Genomic DNA, 18,698 nt, shown 5'->3' on the forward strand with positions numbered 1-18,698 from the left:
GTTTGTACTTGTGGTTTGTTTGTTATTGATTGTATTTCGTGATTGAAAAGAAGAACCAAATAAAATAAATAAGTTGTATACTATTTTGAAGTTTGAAATTATTTGTAAAAGAACTACAAGAAAAACAAAAACGCTAATATAGGCAACCTATAATCGATTTTTTAACAAATACCGCTTAAATTTCTGATCAATAGTAGCGTTTTAAAAGCGCTGTAGTAGGGAGGTCAATAGCCATGTTTTTAGGGGTCTTTTGCCGCGTTTTCAAACATAGGGCCTATTACGGCATTCGGAAAACATTGCAACTAGCCAATTAGCTCAAATGATAAAATCTTTTATCGACGAATAAGAGATTTGAGAGTATGATTTGCGAACCTTGCCTACACCTAAAAAACCAATTAGTATACTAGCATGATAATAAAAAACAATTGTCATGAAACAGACATTACAGTGTTGAAAAATCATATGCATCTTATACATATTATGTGCAACAGAAAAACAAAACCAAGATCTACTTTTAAAATGCTAGAACACATGCTCTTTTCTATTTTCTTTTTAGATTTAGGATAAAAAAATACTTACCTTGATGCAAGAAAATCCAAAGAAAATTAAATTTAAGCAACTTTGATTTTGAGATGTCATTGATCTTCACCTCAATATCCACAAGATTTGCCTAAGAGAGTGTTCTCTTCCTTCAGTTTAAAAGTGAAGAACAACCAAAAACATGCAAAGATCAATCAAGAACATGTGAAAAGTATAAAAATTAGCATTCTTAGATCCCAATTTCCATAACAATGCAAACAAAAATATTTCTAGCATTATAACAAACCTAACCTACACACAAATCTAACAAAGAAAAAAAATGGGGCAAAATTCCTTCAAAATCCTAGAGGGTGGCATTGAAATAAAATCGAACTTTAAGACTCAAGAAGGCTGGATTCACAATGATATTTCTTGCTTTCTCTAGAGACTTAGTGCCCGTTTGGATAGAGGGGGGAAGGAGGGGAAATCGAGAGGAATAGAGTAAAGTTGGCTAAAAATAAGCTAATTTTGGGTCAAATCTACTCTACTTCCCCCCCCCCCCCCCCCAAGCGTACCGGCTGGTACAGAAAAAAGTTTTTTTTTTTTTTTTTTTTTTTTAAAGTTTTGTAATTTTGAATTTTTGTTAGGACATAATGGTAACTTATTTGCATTAACTTATTGTTGATACCCATTTTCGCGACACATTTCGTACAAGCCCGATTCAACTAAGCCTGACTTCTTTGTGGGCTCAATTTATGTATTATATTTTATTTATTCTTTTAAGCATGGCCCAAGCCCATGCGATATATCGAGAAAATTGAGGAAGTGTGGTTTGAAGGGTATGGGTCGGTTCCTTTCGGAACTTTTGCATGAGCCTAACCCATGCGTGTTACCAAGTGGGCAAGGGACACTAGTAGCACCTCAGGCTCATGGAGGAGGTCTTGTATCCAAAATTTCCACCCCAAAATAGCTTTTATGCTCTGTGTGACTGTGGCCCAAAGTTTCTGTCCAAACCTTTTTTTTTCCTTTAAAAATGGTTGGCTCTCATTGGCCAACTTTAGCTACTAACTCTCATCTAGTTAAGCTTCCTAATAGTCTGAAACAACTGAAAATGAGGAGCCAATGAGGGTTTAGTCAAGTTTTCCCTTAATGATGATAAAAGTAATCTTTCCTTTTATCCAAACAAAAGCAAACCTGAAAATCACTCCTTGTTTAACACCTTGGGGTCCAAAGCCTTTTCTATTGACCAAAAACCAGTTACTTAGAGCACCCCAAACTCAATATAAATTCCACAATCAGTTTCAAAAGATGGAGGAGGTTTGACACTGAGAGCAACACCCCATGCTCAATACAAAAGTCTTTCTTCAACTAAAAAAACAACCAACCACGTTCTACCTAGAAAGCTGAAACTTTAGAGCAAAAACCCACTCAGCCAGTCAACAATCTCACAAATCCGAACCTTAGGGGTGGAAATATGGGTACAGGGGAGCCTTCCCTTTCTTCCTCACGACCTCCCTCGATTCCCTCTTCTGTGTGACTGTGGGTCGAAATTTCAGACTTGTTATGTTGTTATGCTTTTTCTGCACTTTGGTTGTTAGCATTTTGATTCTCTCTTGTCGAAGCACCATTAGTCTTTGTTTTTTATACATTGTGAATTTTGGGCTTGATTCTCCATAAACAAACACTTCTAAAGAACCTAAGGGGAGATTTGGGCCGTTTTTGCATTTTTGGCCCTTGTCGCAAAAACGTCCCCAACACTTATTAGTATTATTTGTTTTCTTAGTATGCAATAGTAACTTTTAATCTTTCTATTTTTTATATTGTGTTTTTTTTTTTCTTTTCTTTTAATTGATACTAAAGTCTAAAACCATGAATAATTAGTTCTGAATTGAGGAAATGTTTTATGATAAACTTTTATATTTATTATAATATATATACACACACACATACACACATACATACATACATACATATATATATATATATATATATTTATTTATTTATTTATAAATATAAAAAATAGCGGTAAACCCGAAACGGTACACCGGTATTGGTCGGTATCTGAAATATATCGTACCGCTGGCCAAATCGGTACAGCCTCCGGTACGGTATTGACTCCCTTGTCACAAACACGAATGACGCACTTAGAGCCATGGAAGTTCCACATACACAAATAATAATAATAATAATAATAATAATTTTAATATAATATAATTAGACTCAAACTCAAAAGTGTTGTCTCCAATGAGAATAAATGTGATGCACTCATTAATGTATTCAATTTTCCTATTCATTTTCATGATTGATATAGGTTTTGCAATTGAAATATTTAATACTGATAATGGAAAAATTCAACATGATGTCCAACAAAAAACCACACATCTCATGTGAGATTCCATGTGAGAGGATGGAGGATTCCTTTTATGGGAGCAAATAATTTCTCCTTGACCATGCATGTTTTTAACCAATTTGAATAGGATAATGTTGGTGCAAGCTGGCCCCACCTTGAGTATTCTTTTACCTCTCATTAAAAAGTGGTTAGTCCTCTAATTCATGGGTCAGAAAGTTATCATCATAGTCTAATTCTTCCATATATTATACCTTTTTGTAACCAAATATTTTGGATACATCATCTTTGCATTTGATTTATTGGTTATGGAGAAGAGTGTCATATTTTAAGTTGGGTTTTAGATTGGCAAATCCCATGACTTGTAATAGTCAATTGTGTATGTAATGTGTTCAACCATGTTCAAAATGTGTGTATGTAATGGGTTCAACCATTGGGTTCACAACCCCAAAAACAACAACAACAACCCACTGTCCTCAACCCCAAAAATGACATCGTTTCACTCAAACCCCACAAAAATCTCCTCCCCAACTCTTCCTTATCCCCATAACTACAAAATTCTCACTTTGTGGGGTCTAAAGGAAGGTGTGGTAGACAGTCTTACCGCTAAATTTTGTTTATTCATTTTTTTTTTTGAGAAGTTTGAGTCTGAAGCTCTTAAACTTGAACTATAAAACTTCACCTCTAGCAAGAGAAAAAATTAAGGGTATTAAAATGCTTGCATTATAAATGATTATTAGGTATTGGTTTGTGATTCTACACAATTTTAAGGGCGGAGAAGTGGAAGATTAGACACACAAAAAAAGAAAAAAAAAATTACTATGTAGAATTCACATAGACATGGTCAAAAAAGAGGTCTAATTTGTGGAGGTCTTGATTGTGTCTTTAAGTACCCAAAAAAAAAAAAAAGAAAAAAAAAAAAAAGAAAAAAGAGAAAAAAAAGAATTGCATTAAGAGCAAGTGTGTTCAGACTCACTTTACACTAAAAAAATTGGAATTCCATCCTTAACGTTGCTTCCCTTCCGGTCAATTCCAACCGAAGTACCATCCATCTCAATGGTTTGGAGCTTGTTTTTTGTTTTTTGTTTTTTTAATCTTAATAAAATATTAATTCTCATGTTTAAATATTACCATGGTTTTTTAGTGGAATTGTGGTGTACATTTGTGTTAGAATCTTTTTCCCTCTCCTTTGTATGTGTGTGTGTGAGTTTCGATTCACCTAGGTTGAGCTTGAATTGAGAGACTTGAGACAATTGGGCCTGAGAGTGAGAGTCATCTTGCAGTAACTCGTGGTGGTGGCTTGTGATAGTGGTGACTGGAGGTTTGTGGAGGAGTAGTGGAGGTTCGATGAGGAGAGAGAGCTGTGTAGAAGAAAAAAATGAAGAAGGAAAGGAGAGAGCACATAGGTTAGAGAGAGTGATTGAGGCCAATTGATTTTTGCATAAAGACGGATTGTGATGAGACTAGTCATGTGAGTGGGTCCCACTCATTTGTTTAATTTTACAAAAATTTCATTAAAACTCAATTTTCATCGCTAGAAAACATCAAAACATTGTTCTCAGTTTTTACAATTCGAACTCAATTTTTTGAGTATTGAGTTTTGGAAATTGAGTTAGGAAAAGATAAAACAAGTTCTTGTGGGATCCACAAAATTTGGAAAATGAGTGGTAAAAACCTGTAAACCAAACATGGCCTAAATTACTTTCGCAGGCAGCTTGATCCACTCTAATACGATTTGTCCTTACATCCATTCCAGCTTATTGGATGTCCTCCTTTCAATTGCTAACACCCACTTGTTCCCAAATTAATGCAAAAATGCGTGACTTCTTTTGGGGTTTAATGGACTCAAAAGCACCATCTTTATCCCAAGGCTCGGGAATCCATATGCAAACCAAAAACCTCAGGAGGTCTTGCATTCAGAAGAGCTCACGATCTAAATAAGGCATTCATCTCCAAATTAGGTTGGTTGCATAGCTTTAAAGGCATATAAACCTTGGGCCAATCTCTTCATATCCAAATACTTGAGGGGCGTAACTTGTTAAATGCCACAATGAAACCCACAAGTAGTACTTCTACAAGTAGCAAAGACCATGCATAGAGGGAAAAGAACTGTTTTACACACAATAAAAATTGCAGAGCCCTGATTTGGCCCACTTAATGAAGAATGAGGGCTTAGGCCCAAAAGTCCAAAAACAGGGAACCGAAAGATAGCCAGATGATGGAAATTGGGGAGTTTCTGTCCAGTCCACAACACTCACCTAAACCGAAACCAAAAAAATAAATAAAGAAAAGAAAAATAGATCAGTGGTGGAGATGAGAGAGCAGGCACACAAGAAATCAGCAACCACAACCATTCGTTGAATGAGAGGGCTATCCAAAATCTCATCCCCTCATTGTTTCCCAAACGTCCACACCGTAACCTCTTCTGCTACTTACTAATAAGATAATGCAACGTTGATGGTCATGGTTTTTGCTACTTGTAGTTGTACTACTACTTGTGCCTCAGCAGCCACGCTTTTTTAATTTACTACTATACATTAATTCTCGCTTTGGCTGCCAACCATGGCTTCGGCTACTCTTTCTGGAGCCAAACCAGCTCTTCAGGTTCATGCACCCCTCTCTCTCTCTCTCTCTCTAAATATATAAGAAAGAACACAATATACTTGTTCGTTAATCCAAAACAAAAAAGAAAGAAAGAAAACAATGCTTCTTTGTTCATGTTGTAGCTTGTTTTGATTATGATCGAATTGTTAAACCAATACTATATGCTCCTTACTTTCTTTCTTCAGGCAAATGGGAAAGGATTTGCAGAATTCTCAGGCCTACGCAACTCATCAGCTTGCCTTTCCTTTGGGAGGAAAAGCTCAGATGACATCTTTTCAATCGTCGCTATCCAGACACATGCTGTGAGTTACTCGCCAAATGCATAATTGACCATTACTATTCCACATCCAGTCGTACTTCTCTTGTCCAGCATACAGTTAGTAGCATAATCCTCTCATATTTTATGTTCCACCATATCACAATGGTTTGGTAAAATTATTCACCATACCGGTTTTTAAACAATGCTTCTTTGTTCATGTTGTAGCTTGTTTTGATTATGATCGAATTGTTAAACCAATACTATATGCTCCTTACTTTCTTTCTTCAGGCAAATGGGAAAGGATTTGCAGAATTCTCAGGCCTACGCAATTCATCAGCTTGCCTTTCCTTTGGGAGGAAAAGCTCAGATGACATCTTTTCAATCGTCGCTATCCAGACACATACTGTGAGTTACTCGCCAAATGCATAATTGACCATTACTGTTCCACATCCAGTCGTACTTCTCTCGTCCAGCTACAGTTAATAGTATAATCCTCTCATATTTTATGTTCCACAATATCACAATGGTTTGGTAAAATTATTCACATACCGGTTTTTTTTTTTTTTTTTTTAATACAATATGATTTGGAATTTAGAATATTCGATTCCATGATAATTATTATTTATATTACTTAAACTTTTTGATCAAATAATATATGTTAGCAAAGAATGTGTAATGAATACTTTTAACTAATATAAAGGACAACAATGGACATTCAAATATTGTTAAAGTTTGTTGCACATATTCGTATACATTTTTAGAAATTGTGTTTTAACGGTGATAATTTTGAAATTGTGTTTTGAAAACAAGATTTCACAAGTTAAATTGTGTTTTTTAAGACATGATTTCAACTGACATGGTGCATACACTCCGTATGCACTTGTGTGTGCTAATCAGCATTCTTTAAATATTTTTAGTAAACAGAGATTTGAAGGGTGACAAATGACAATCATCACCTACAAGAAATATATGCTCTTGTACGTAAATCATTGGAATTTAGGAAAATCTCGGAGGGTCTTGAGTAGCTAATACAACTAACAAAAGGTTCCGATTTTAAATTCTTTATCATATATGGAATATTTATATCATTAAGTAGTCAAGTTACATTTGCTTGAAAACAAAAAATTCTTTAAAATTGCAGCATGTGAATTACGATTCTTAAAATTCCATACAGCACTCTAACCTAGACAGACGAGCAGGCTAATGATAAAATTAAAGTGAACGGCCTTTAACTTGAACATGTGTGATGTGTGACCATGTTCGTTTAAAAAACTTAATTGGGCGCCGGAGCTTCACTGTGTATATGTCACACACGTGAATTGGTCAATTAGCAGAGTGTAGAGTGAATATAGTACTTAAACTCAAGAACACATTTTGATATTATGATAAATTATCATTTATCTCAAAAACAATTATAAATGAAGTTAATCATTTCAATTATTGTTCTAACCTGATGAATTAGGCTGGAAGTGGAGGATACAGGAGAGGGGTAGTGGAAGCGAAGCTAAAGGTGGCCATAAATGGGTTCGGTAGAATAGGCAGAAATTTCTTGAGGTGCTGGCATGGCCGCAAGGACTCCCCTTTGGATGTCATTGCCATCAATGACACTGGAGGTGTGAAGCAGGCGTCCCACCTCCTCAAGTACGACTCCACCCTCGGCATCTTTGACGCTGATGTCAAGCCTTCTGGCGAAGAAGCCATCTCCGTTGATGGCAAGATCATCAAGGTCGTATCAAACCGTAACCCCGTCAACCTACCCTGGAAGTAAGTTCACTTCTTTGTTCAGTAAGTAGTGAATGAATGGCATTGGCATTGATTGGGATTGAGATTTTTGACATTTTTTAGAGACTGAATTAATGAAAAGGAACTTGCCACCACAAGTGCAGGGACTTGGAGATCGACCTGGTAATCGAAGGGACCGGGGTGTTTGTTGATAGAGAGGGTGCAGGGAAGCACATTCAGGCTGGGGCTAAGAAGGTGCTTATTACTGCTCCTGGGAAGGGTGACATCCCTACCTACGTGGTAGGAGTCAATGCAGACGCCTACAACCCAGCTGAGGCCATCATCAGCAATGCTTCTTGCACCACTAATTGCCTTGCTCCCTTTGTCAAGGTCCTTGACCAGAAGTTTGGTAATTCATATTTCATCCCATTCCCCTAACCTGTAGATTTTCAACAAGTCTACAGACGTACATTTTTCACAATTTATTAACATAATTTGTTATAATTGATTCATAATAAAATTGGTATTAAATTATTAATGATGGATCAAAGTAAAAATAATGTTACTTGAATCACATAGGGTCCGTTTGGTTCCCGTAAAATATTTTTCGGAAAATATATATTTTCCGGAAAAGGAAAATATTTTTAAGTATTTGGTTGTTTTATGAAAATTGGTGTGGAAAATATTTTCATGTGTTTGGTTCAATTAGGAAAATGCTATTTTCCGGCAACAAAAACAACAACAGCAGCAGCAACAAATTGATTCCGGCGGCGGCGGCAACAACAACAACAACAACAACGTGGGTCTGGGTGAAGGCGAGGTGAAGGCGATGGGTTCGATCGAGCTCGGAGGCGATCTGGTGTCGATCTGGAGCTCGTTGCTTGGAGTCGATGGGTTGCTCGTTGCTTGGGTTCGATCGTGGATCGGTCCGTTTGTTTTGGGTTTCTCTATTTTTTTGGTGGATCGGTCCGTTTTTCTGGGTTTCTCTCCTTTTTTGGTTGATCGGACTGCGTTGGTTTCTCTTTTTTTCTTTGTTTTTGGCTCTTGCTGAGTGTGTTTTTCGTTCTCACTCGTTCTCTCTCAGAGGCTCTCTTCTTTTTTGTGTTCTCGTGCGAGACCCGGAAATGGTTTGAAGGTAAAATAAAAGCGTAAAACCATTTCCGGGTCAAGGGTGAAAATTCGGTCAAACTTTAAGCATATTTTCCGGAAAATGGATTTTCCTTTGCCAGCCAAACACATGGGTCAGGTGGTAAATGATTTCCTGAAATCATTTACCACCAAAACAAACGCAGCCTAAGTCAGATCAGTAGTTAAAAAATAAATGTAAAAAAATGTTGTCCATAACCGTATTTAGTTTGCTTTTAGCTTTAGAGTACTCTGTTGTTAAAACTTAAAAGGTGAATTTATCTAGGTTTATTATGATTTTTGAAGCTAATTTTCAAATTGTACAACAGAAAATTTCATGCTCAAATTTGAAAATTTTAATCTCCCTTTGTTTGTAAATAATAAAAATGCAAATATGTGACAGGCATCATCAAGGGCACCATGACCACCACTCACTCGTACACTGGTGACCAGAGGCTACTAGACGCCAGCCACCGTGATCTCAGGCGTGCACGAGCTGCTGCTCTAAACATTGTTCCCACTTCAACAGGTGCAGCAAAGGCTGTGGCCCTTGTCCTACCATCACTTAAAGGCAAACTCAATGGGATCGCCCTGCGTGTGCCTACTCCTAATGTGTCTGTGGTCGACCTTGTTGTCCAGGTATCTAAGAAGACCTTTGCTGAAGAGGTGAATGCTGCTTTCAGAGAAAGTGCTGAGAAGGAGCTCAATGGTATTCTTTCTGTTTGCGATGAGCCCCTTGTTTCAGTGGATTTCAGGTGCACTGATGTATCCTCAACTGTTGACTCATCATTGACATTGGTCATGGGAGATGACATGGTGAAGGTAATTGCTTGGTACGATAACGAGTGGGGTTACTCTCAAAGGGTTGTGGATTTGGCTCACATTGTTGCCAACAACTGGAAGTGATAAAAACTAGTTGTCAACTGCATTGTTGTCTCTATTTTTGCCCCTCATTTTATGTTTTGTTTTCTGAATTACATTTCTTTTTTACCCTTTTCATTTAAGCAATACCACATAATATTGATGTAAGTCCTAAGGATGTATCTTTGACCCTCAATAATTTTGAATATGTCTTTTCTTCATTCTTCTTGTGGGAAACAGAGTTGCTAAAGTTATTGTCTAATGAGGGTTACATTTAGTAAACTCAAAGTATCATTTTACGAGTAAAATATCTCATGTATCCGATATATATATGTATTCTCTTTTTCACATTGTATAAGTCTCACATGACTGTGAAATTCACAAACTGTGAGAAGAATAATATATACATCAAATAATTATTTTCCTAGTTGTGCACTTGTGCTAATGTAATTAAGCAATAAACACAAGGTGAGTAGAATGGAAATATAAATATTTTGATTATTTTCCTAGTACATCAAACGTTTTTGAAATGGCTAAGTTTGAAGTTTCAAATGTAATTAACTACAAATCAAAGCTTGTTGGACCTAGTGATTGATCCACCTAATAAGAGATATCAAGGCCCAATCCTAGTCAAGGTTCAATTCAGTTATATAACTCTTATCCAAGTCTATTGTATCTAATTCTACTTCAAGTGCAATTAAAGTAATTATAATTTTATTTGGACTGCAAGTAATCATAATTATACTTATAGAGGTATTAGAATCTTGTGTTAATCTATGGTCAGTCTATGATCCAACTATAAATATCCTTCAATATCACTTTAAAACATAAATATTAATAGTAAAGTGTAATCATCAAACACTTTTTGCTGTGGACCTTTAAAGCCAAACCATGCTCTCTCTCTCTCTCTCTCTCATAGCTTTCTTTATATCTCTCATGCATATTAACATGTGTCCAAGCTATGTGTCACATTTTCTAACATGGCATCAAAGCTATATTTTACTAATATAATATGGTATTAATGTCAGACTTTTGTGAGCTTCATTAATTATCAAATTCGAACTTCTATGATCTCCAATAATCCATATTTTTGCTTGCAAGATTATCCTAATCTATTCCCTATCATGACAACATTAAGGTGCTAACTTGCCAATGCTACTGGTCACTATGTAAGCCACTATGTAATTAAGTTCATCTTGATTTATTCCCTATATAATGTACAACATCTTAATAACCTCATACACGTTTTCTCAAATATAAATATTTTATTACAAGTTGATCTTGGTAATTCCAACCATATTCAATGGGCATGTGCATCTTTTCTACATATTCAAATTTCTTTATGATCACACATCACGCCCATCTTGGCTAAGTATCATCAACAACGCTAATTATAATTAGTAACCTCCTCTAGTACTCTCTTAACACATTTATCATCTCCACAGGACCTTTCGTCCATTGCTATTAAGTCCTTTATTATATTGCTTATATATAAGGTTTTCAAATGCTATTTCTTGCTGTGAAAAAAAAAAAAAAAAAACCAATTACTTTTTTAGCAAGTAACTCATTGCTTTTTTGATAAAGAACGGACTTTCATTTCATTCAAAGAAAAGTCAAATAGATAAGCAATAATTTTTTTTAGCCAAGGCACTATAAGAATCAAAGTCCTTTCCAAAAATTTGCATGGTTGAAACCATCATCTATGAAGATTTATTACTCCAAATTGGAATTGTAGTTAACTATGATTGTGCCAAGAGTTTTGTAATATATTGGCACTATTTGTTCTATTTTACCGTGAGAACTAGGGGTGCAAATCCCATCTCCCATAGTTTTAGCTATCGAATAATAAATAAATAAATAAATCATAAAAAAAAAAAATTATGATTGCATCAAGAGCCTTATAACTTAGAGACATTACTTACTCCCCTTTAAAAGAAAAACCATGGTACAAATTATTTTCCTTATTGTTATGACTACTGAAATTATAAAATAAAAAATATAAAAAATTACGATGTGTGACTCATGTTCTCTACTTTGTTAATGGATTTAATTTGGCAAAAGAGCGTCAGAATTAAGTCAAGAAAATTATTTAATATTCTGAGAGTATCATAAATGCGTACTCTCCCCTCTCACATGAATTATCTTATCATAAATTTAATTAATAAGACCTAATAATTACCCACCGAAGAAACCCCCTCCATGTGCTTGATGCAAGAACCGGTGAAATATTCACCAGAGACAAACCTTGAAATTTGACTTGGAACTAGCAAGTTGGTGTCGTGGACGCAAATCTTGAAACTAGGAGGTTGTTGTCTAGTGCAGCCACATCCTATATGCAGAGCGTGTATGTAAATCAATGTAACCTACGGAGTTTGTACCTCTGAGACACTGACAGAGGAATCAGATGTATGTGAAAACAGATAATGATATAAAATGTAGTAGTAGCACAAAAGAACATCATTATTAAATAGCAGTAGTAGTAAAACTTAAAAAAACAAAACAAAAACAAAAACAAAAACAAAAACAAAAAACTTCTAAGCTCTAAACATCGCGGTCTCGTTTGCACTCGGGTGGGAGGCTAGGGAAGCGAACACGATCTGTACAGTAGTTGTAGATGGTGTATCTATGGCGGACCCAACTGAGCCTTCTGTATTGGAAGGCATCAAGATCCTGAAACTCCTTCTGGTCCCACCATCTCTTCCCTTGAGTCTGGCAGAACCTTGCATTCACTGATACCTCACATGCATCAATGTGGAAGCTCTTGTAAGAGGCTACAAAGGGAGCCTTGGACCAGTCTGTCTTCTCCAAGCCACCCCTTGTGGCCCAGTCGTCTGCGTTCCAGAGGCTTGAATATATCTTCATGGGTTGGTTAAATGGGAATCTTACCCCTAAGTCTTTGTTGTTCTTGAACACCCTTATAGGCACATCATCCACAAAGAACCTGCATCATATTCATATACCTTCATTCTAGTTAGTTTGTAAATTACCAAAGTTTGTACTTGACCAAGGAAAGTGCTAGTCACGTGTTCTTATATCTAAAAGAACTAATTATCAAGTTATAATTAGTTTATATGCGAGTATGACTTAATAAACACTCCATACAAGAATCAATATACACGCTTATCCAATCAAATTTACATAATCAAACTATAATTGGTGCAGTATATATAAAGAACACAAAAAGTGCAACATAAGAATTCTCTCAAATACTAGTAATTTCAAGGAAAGAGAAAGTGGTCAAAGGACAAAACGGAAGGCTTACACAATCTGATGCAAGTTCCATAGGACAGAATAAGTGTGGTAGGCTTTGGTTGGATCAAACCAAAGATAAATTCTCTGCTCTCGATTTCCCTTCCCTCCGCTGTACACATTTGTTTGCAAAATATAAGGTTGCCCTGTTCTGTTCCCCAAGAACTCAAAGTCCATCTCATCGTGCTCCGAATTTTGTGAAGATAACTGTGACCAGACCAACAAAAATCACCCAATAGCTTTATCTACTATGTATATGTATGCTCCTATACTAAAGAATAGAGAAACAGATTTTACATAGAAAGCAGTAACTGTTCCAGCTGAATCTCCTGGAACCATTTTTATTTGCATGCTGAAGTGACCGAACAAGTAAGATCCTTTGGATTGAAAGCCAGCTCCTATTCAATATTGCAGAACAAAGTTTAAAACATGAGAACTTATTAAAATGCTGAGATTTCAATGAGCAATGGTAATTGCCTTACCTGTGAATTTGTCCAGTGAGAGCTGAATCTCTGAACCGCCATTGAAGTACTTGATGTGGTCCAAAGCCCACGTTGGTACATAGTTTCGGCCGAATGGTACGTCTATGGCTTTCCTAGGCGTTGCACTCATTGCCCCCGAGGCCAAAAGCAAGAAACTTAGGCATAGAGTCCACAAATTAGAAGCCATGATAATACCTTTGTTTTCGTTGCAGCGAGAGGTAATCTTTTCTAGTTTCACTTTCACCAGGTAAAAGTTATGTATAAGCAAATAGTCCTTGTATTATATAACCGTAGTACTAACATAAAACGCGCGAGCACGTGCACACACACAGAGAGGAAGAGTGTCTTTATTAGTGTGAGAGGCCATCTGTCTTAGAGATCGCAGCCCACTTCATCATCATCATCATCCGATATGATTTAAAAATGTAACAACATTAATCTCACTTCATCATTAATGATATTAATTTGAAGTCCTTATATCAAGCTCTAATCATGTGGTTCATATGAGAAAAATCTTTAATCTTAAGCATGAGTCTCATGACCACTATCTTTCCAATTATAGAATCTTTTATAATTAAAAAATAAGAAGTGAATTAGAAGTCCCCTTACCTGGTTACATAAACTTCGGGTACAACAATCTATTTGAACATTATTTTTTTCGAATACATGCATAACATGAGCAGGTTTTGGGTTTATCCATGACCATCTACACACATGAGAACATCTACTAAAAGGGATAAGATGGTCTTCTCTTGTCCATATTTCTAAATTCGGATAAAGACAAGACTGAATCCTCTAGTAAAATATATATTCCAAAAGAAAAAATAGTACCAAGCTGTCGGTATATTATGGTTCTAGTTTCAGGCTTAGTAAATGGAGTCATGGAAAGGCCATGAGGCATGAGGGCTATCATCACCTAATGTTAACTCATCTAACAAGCTTAATGTGCTGAGTGCTGAGTGCTGAGACAATTGAACAAGCTTTAATTGTCTAATTGATTAAGAACTGTCGAAAATTGTGACTAGAATTTTTCTACTAGTATAGGCGGTGATGTGTTAGCCAATGCAAGATGGATTAAGAGGCGTCATGCTGTCATGACATGTGCTGTGCCTGGCCTGCAATTTGGATCCCACGTGAGCTCCTTTGTTCTATTCTTTTTAAATTATCAGCAACAGAGATCATGTGAAACTTTTCCATTGTCGATCACATAAAGTTCCTGAAAACTCCATTTCGTAATGACAAGGTTATATACCCAATTGACGATGACACCAAATTTTGTTTTTAAGCATCTAATGTTGTGTGGCCTGTTGCTTTAAAACAGTAATAAGTTCCATCAAATAACAATAGAATCTCTGGCACTTCTTATTGCCAAACCAGATGTACCAGATGTGTAAATCTATCAATATCCAGTGACTTCTTCCGATGTGGTACTGGTATGCATAGATAGTCATCTCATAGTTAGTAAAAACTTATTAAATTGATCATCCCAGGCCCAGCCAACAAAAGAAACTCCATTTATCTGCAAGATGACCTGTTAACTCTTGTTTGTTTTATTGTATTTGAAAGTATCTTTGGTAAGTGGCATTGGATTTGAAAATGCATGAAGTTTGCCAATCATTTGTATGATAATCTGGACGAAAAATCACCCCAAATCGCAGAGTTTACAAGAAAGTCAACCTAACTAACATCTATCTATTAGTATTTAAAAGTTAAAATGTAGCATCTAACGTTGTATTATTGCTACACTCCTATTAAGCCACGTTATCAATCACTTCACCATTTTTTTTTAATGATTTATTCCTCAAATATTTTGATAATATTAAATAGGATAAACTACATATTTGATTCCTAACCTTTACAGCTAACTTCAATTTGGTCCTTAACCTTTCAAATATGTTAATTTATTCCTTAACATTTTGGAGTTGTGTCAAAATGGTCTCTGATGTTAAGTGATGGAAGGAAAATGCCAAACATAGTTAACAGCTTAAATAAATATTATTTTCTTGCCACATGTACTGACACCCATACTGCCACGTTATATTACATTAAAAAAAAAATTGTTAGACTCACACGTGCGCGAGGGGCTATTTGGGATCAAAATGCTAGTAGTCATAGAAATGGATCTTAATTTGTTACAAGTACAACCCACACCACAGGGTTCACTGGTCCACAACCCACCTTCACGTTTTGCTCTCTCTTTGCTTCAAAGGTGAGGTACTACTCTTTTTATATTCTTGTTTTTATACAAACAAACTCTTCATAAATAAAGTCAAAGGATAGCATATTGCTGGGAATGTGGCCACACTTTACATTTTGGATCCATATATTAAATTAGAACCAATAAAACTGCCAATAATCCTTTCAATTGCTTGAAAACTTTTGCTTTTAAAAACTTTTATACAAAATTAGCTATCTTCCATAAAAATCGTCATCTTTTGACACGATTAAATGACGAGGAAGACGAAGGTTTTGTGTGGGGAAAAGGGTTGCTTGGTGAATGGGGGAAATTAGGCTATTTGTAAGGCTGGTGAGATTTGAAAGAAAAGATCAATCATTGTGAGTTTTGGTGCAAATGGGTCAGTGAGAATTTGATGTGGGAGAGTAGTTCTTGGTGAAAGGAAGTGAAACTAGAGCACAAGGGTTGATGGATATAAGTTATAACTGATTTGTGAAGATTAAGACGTGCGTTTGTAATTCTTAGTAATGCCATAACTTTTCATATCAATGAAAAATACAAAATGAAGAAGACAACGAAATGGAGTTTAAAAAAGTGAACAAACCCAATGACCCATTAGTTGATGTGGGATTTATTTTATTTTATTTTTTATTTTTTTTATTTAGGTCGTTTGATACATCAGACTTTTCCATGCAAGAGATAATGGCATGGACTAAATTAACACGGCACTGAAAGGTTAGAGACCAAATTAATACAATTGAAAATTTATGGACTAAATTGAAATATGGTATAAAAGATGGAGCCCAAATATGTAGTTTACCCTATTAAATATATTAAATCCTCCAAGATATTATTAAAAAAGAGGAAAATATTGTCCAAGAAGAATGTGTAAAGTCAACCGGTTAATATATTTAATATTATCAAAAAATTAGAAGAACAAATCAATAAATATATATAAAAATAGTGGTATCGCCGATGATTTGGTCCAATTCGGTTTACTTCGGTCCATTAAGTCTAATGATGCACTAAAAATCAGTAGGCTGAATGCTATGGGCTTCAATGGGCTTGTGGTTGTTTGGAAGACCTGAAAAGAAAGAAGCATAAGATCAAAGGTGACCGGGCTAAATCAGCCAAGAACCCTCCAATGCTAAAGTTAGTTTTCTCTCTAAAACTTAGGAATTCCAACTTTAGGAGTGTAAAAACTTAACTTCTGATAGCAATTGTGGAAGTTAAGAACTTAGTGGAAAGTGAGAGCGATGAATAAGGATTTTGCTCATACTTCAAAATAGTAGAACGTGGTCTGAATCATAAGCTTTAAGATAGAGATTTTCTCTGAGAATTTCTAAGTATTGGCAGGTCATCCAGGTGCTTCTATGCTGGACGACCTTCTTGTACTTGGATGACCTTCTTGTATTGGGACAACCTTTCAGGATTTGGACGACACTATGGACGAACTAGAGATAGTCCAATTTTTGGTTCACCATCAAAGTCCATTTTAGTTCATTTCAGTCAACTCTGGTCCAATCCAGTTCATACAATCCATTTCGGTCTAATCGGTCTGATTTGGTCTATTTTGGTGAACATACTTAAGAATGGGAAAAGATAGGTTTAAGTTAAGAATACCTATTTTAAATCCGAATTTATTAAAAAATAGTGGGTTGAACCCACATTTTCAATTGCAAAACACTAGTGTGTAACAAACACTTCTCTTATAAATAAATTTGTTGTCATCTCCATTCTCTAACAAAAATGCTTTTATATTTTTCCGTACAATCACCCAAAATAGTTGAGATGAAGAAACAAGGTCACACAAAATAAGCTCTTTATGTTATGACTCTGCTCTGTGATTGTAAGAAGCACCAAACTTCTTACTAAACAATAAATACAAAATAATATCATTGCAAAAAATTGTAATGCAGACAACTAAAAAATAAGATGTAATTGTCAAAAACTGTTGCCAATCCACACATTCGAGTTTCAATAATGGAGATCTCTAGGATTTTCTGACATTTTCACATTAATAACTGAGAGTGATTCACAGACTCAGGACAGATAACAACCGTAACACCATAGAGTAAAGTAAACGCTGCAGATTGCATGTCCCAACACAAATGATCACCTCGACATGCATGACAAGATTTTTCTATTCTTGTTTTCCTTTTCTTATCAGAATTGTTGGATCTTGCAACAACACAGAGAGAAGACAACACCCCCCCAGATAAATGAAAAAAATACGGACACAAACACATAGTAGATTGGCTAATTTCTAAATGAATCCATCTTTTAGTCCTTGTGATGCTTTTCAACTCAGTTGGCGAACTTACTACCCAATTTTGCTCTTGGTCTCATTCTGATCTTCTTGACTCATTCACTGAATCTCAAGACACTATCTATCATTCATGACCACTATGAGAGTATGCAAACATGTGTGTTTAGAGTGAACCCTACTAAATGAACTTCTGAACTTAAAAATGTATAAAAATGTATTTATATATATTATTTAAGTATAGACCATGACAATAATATCCTCGACATATTAATCGTCAACAAATCCCAAAGCATTCCAACTCAAAAATTGATTTTGGAAAATGTTAAAAATATAAACTTTTTCTATTAAAAAAAAAGTTTACAAATTGTTGATGTGATAAGGGAGTTGTATTTTATTTTTTTTGGAAGAAGAAGGAGAAAATGAGCAGTTACTAGAAAGTAAAAAAGTTATATAAATGATAGGCCCAAATGAGATCGAAAACCAGTAAGAATTTTCCAACTCAGTTTGTAAAATAGTTTATGGCTATAGCATATTTCCTCATTCATTTGATTCAAGGACTTGCTATTTCTAAGTGTGGTGTAAACTGACCATACACTAGGAAAATATATGTAGAATTGGCTGTCATAATAGGAAAATGGTATGGTTTATCTTCAAAAGAAAATGAGCAACCATACGGTCCACAAGGTTCATCAGATCAATGAAGTCATCAGCTTAACAAGACTCCTATGATTTATACAAATGACAAGATTTTTCTATTCTTGTTTTCCTTTTCTTATCAGAATTGTTGGATCTTGCAACAACACAGAGAGAAGACAACACCCCCCCAGATAAATGAAAAAAATACGGACACAAACACATAGTAGATTGGCTAATTTCTAAAGGAATCCATCTTTTAGTCTTTGTGATGCTTTTCAACTCGGCGAACTTACTACCCAATTTTGCTCTTGGTCTCATTCTGATCTTCTTGACTCATTCACTGAATCTCAAGACACTAACTATCATTCATGACCACTATGAGAGTATGCAAACATGTTTGTTTAGAGTGAACCCTACTAAATGAACTTCTGAACTTAAAATGTATAAAA

The 18,698-nt window shown here is 35.4% G+C and overlaps 2 protein-coding genes across 2 annotated transcripts; one reads left to right on the forward strand and one right to left on the reverse strand.

The window, feature by feature from the left end:
• The first annotated feature begins 5,205 nt into the window (after positions 1-5,205).
• LOC112016160 (glyceraldehyde-3-phosphate dehydrogenase A, chloroplastic) lies at positions 5,206-9,658 on the forward strand. Its single transcript, XM_065776763.1, has 5 exons — positions 5,206-5,470; positions 5,656-5,772; positions 7,192-7,493; positions 7,616-7,860; positions 8,980-9,658. The coding sequence occupies exons 1-5, from the start codon at positions 5,429-5,431 to the stop codon at positions 9,480-9,482; spliced, it is 1,209 nt and encodes a 402-aa protein (XP_065632835.1). The 5' UTR covers positions 5,206-5,428; the 3' UTR covers positions 9,483-9,658.
• A 2,186-nt stretch (positions 9,659-11,844) lies between these two features.
• LOC112016097 (xyloglucan endotransglucosylase protein 2) lies at positions 11,845-13,459 on the reverse strand. The gene is made up of 4 exons (XM_024048606.2): positions 13,169-13,459; positions 12,984-13,084; positions 12,700-12,893; positions 11,845-12,378 (listed from the first exon to the last, which is right to left on the reverse strand). Exons 1-4 carry the CDS (start codon positions 13,353-13,355, stop codon positions 11,979-11,981), a joined length of 882 nt encoding a protein of 293 aa, XP_023904374.1. The 5' UTR covers positions 13,356-13,459; the 3' UTR covers positions 11,845-11,978.
• Positions 13,460-18,698: the final 5,239 nt, after the last annotated feature.

Source organism: Quercus suber, unplaced genomic scaffold (genome assembly GCF_002906115.3).
Source record: "Quercus suber isolate HL8 unplaced genomic scaffold, Cork oak 2.0 scaffold_141, whole genome shotgun sequence".
Classification (NCBI taxonomy): domain Eukaryota; kingdom Viridiplantae; phylum Streptophyta; class Magnoliopsida; order Fagales; family Fagaceae; genus Quercus; species Quercus suber.

Bases quoted from the DNA above. Each gene is read 5' to 3' on its own strand.
- LOC112016160 (XM_065776763.1), top strand. From the start codon at position 5,429: ATGGCTTCGGCTACTCTTTCTGGAGCCAAACCAGCTCTTCAG. The intron at 5,471-5,655 runs GTTCATGCACCC...TTCTTTCTTCAG, and splicing joins GAGCCAAACCAGCTCTTCAG to GCAAATGGGAAAGGATTTGC. The intron at 5,773-7,191 runs GTGAGTTACTCG...CTGATGAATTAG, and splicing joins TCGCTATCCAGACACATGCT to GCTGGAAGTGGAGGATACAG.
- LOC112016097 (XM_024048606.2), bottom strand. From the start codon at position 13,355: ATGGCTTCTAATTTGTGGACTCTATGCCTAAGTTTCTTGCTTTTGGCC. The intron at 13,085-13,168 runs GTAAGGCAATTA...AATATTGAATAG, and splicing joins CTCACTGGACAAATTCACAG to GAGCTGGCTTTCAATCCAAA. The intron at 12,379-12,699 runs GTAAGCCTTCCG...AATATGATGCAG, and splicing joins TGGAACTTGCATCAGATTGT to GTTCTTTGTGGATGATGTGC.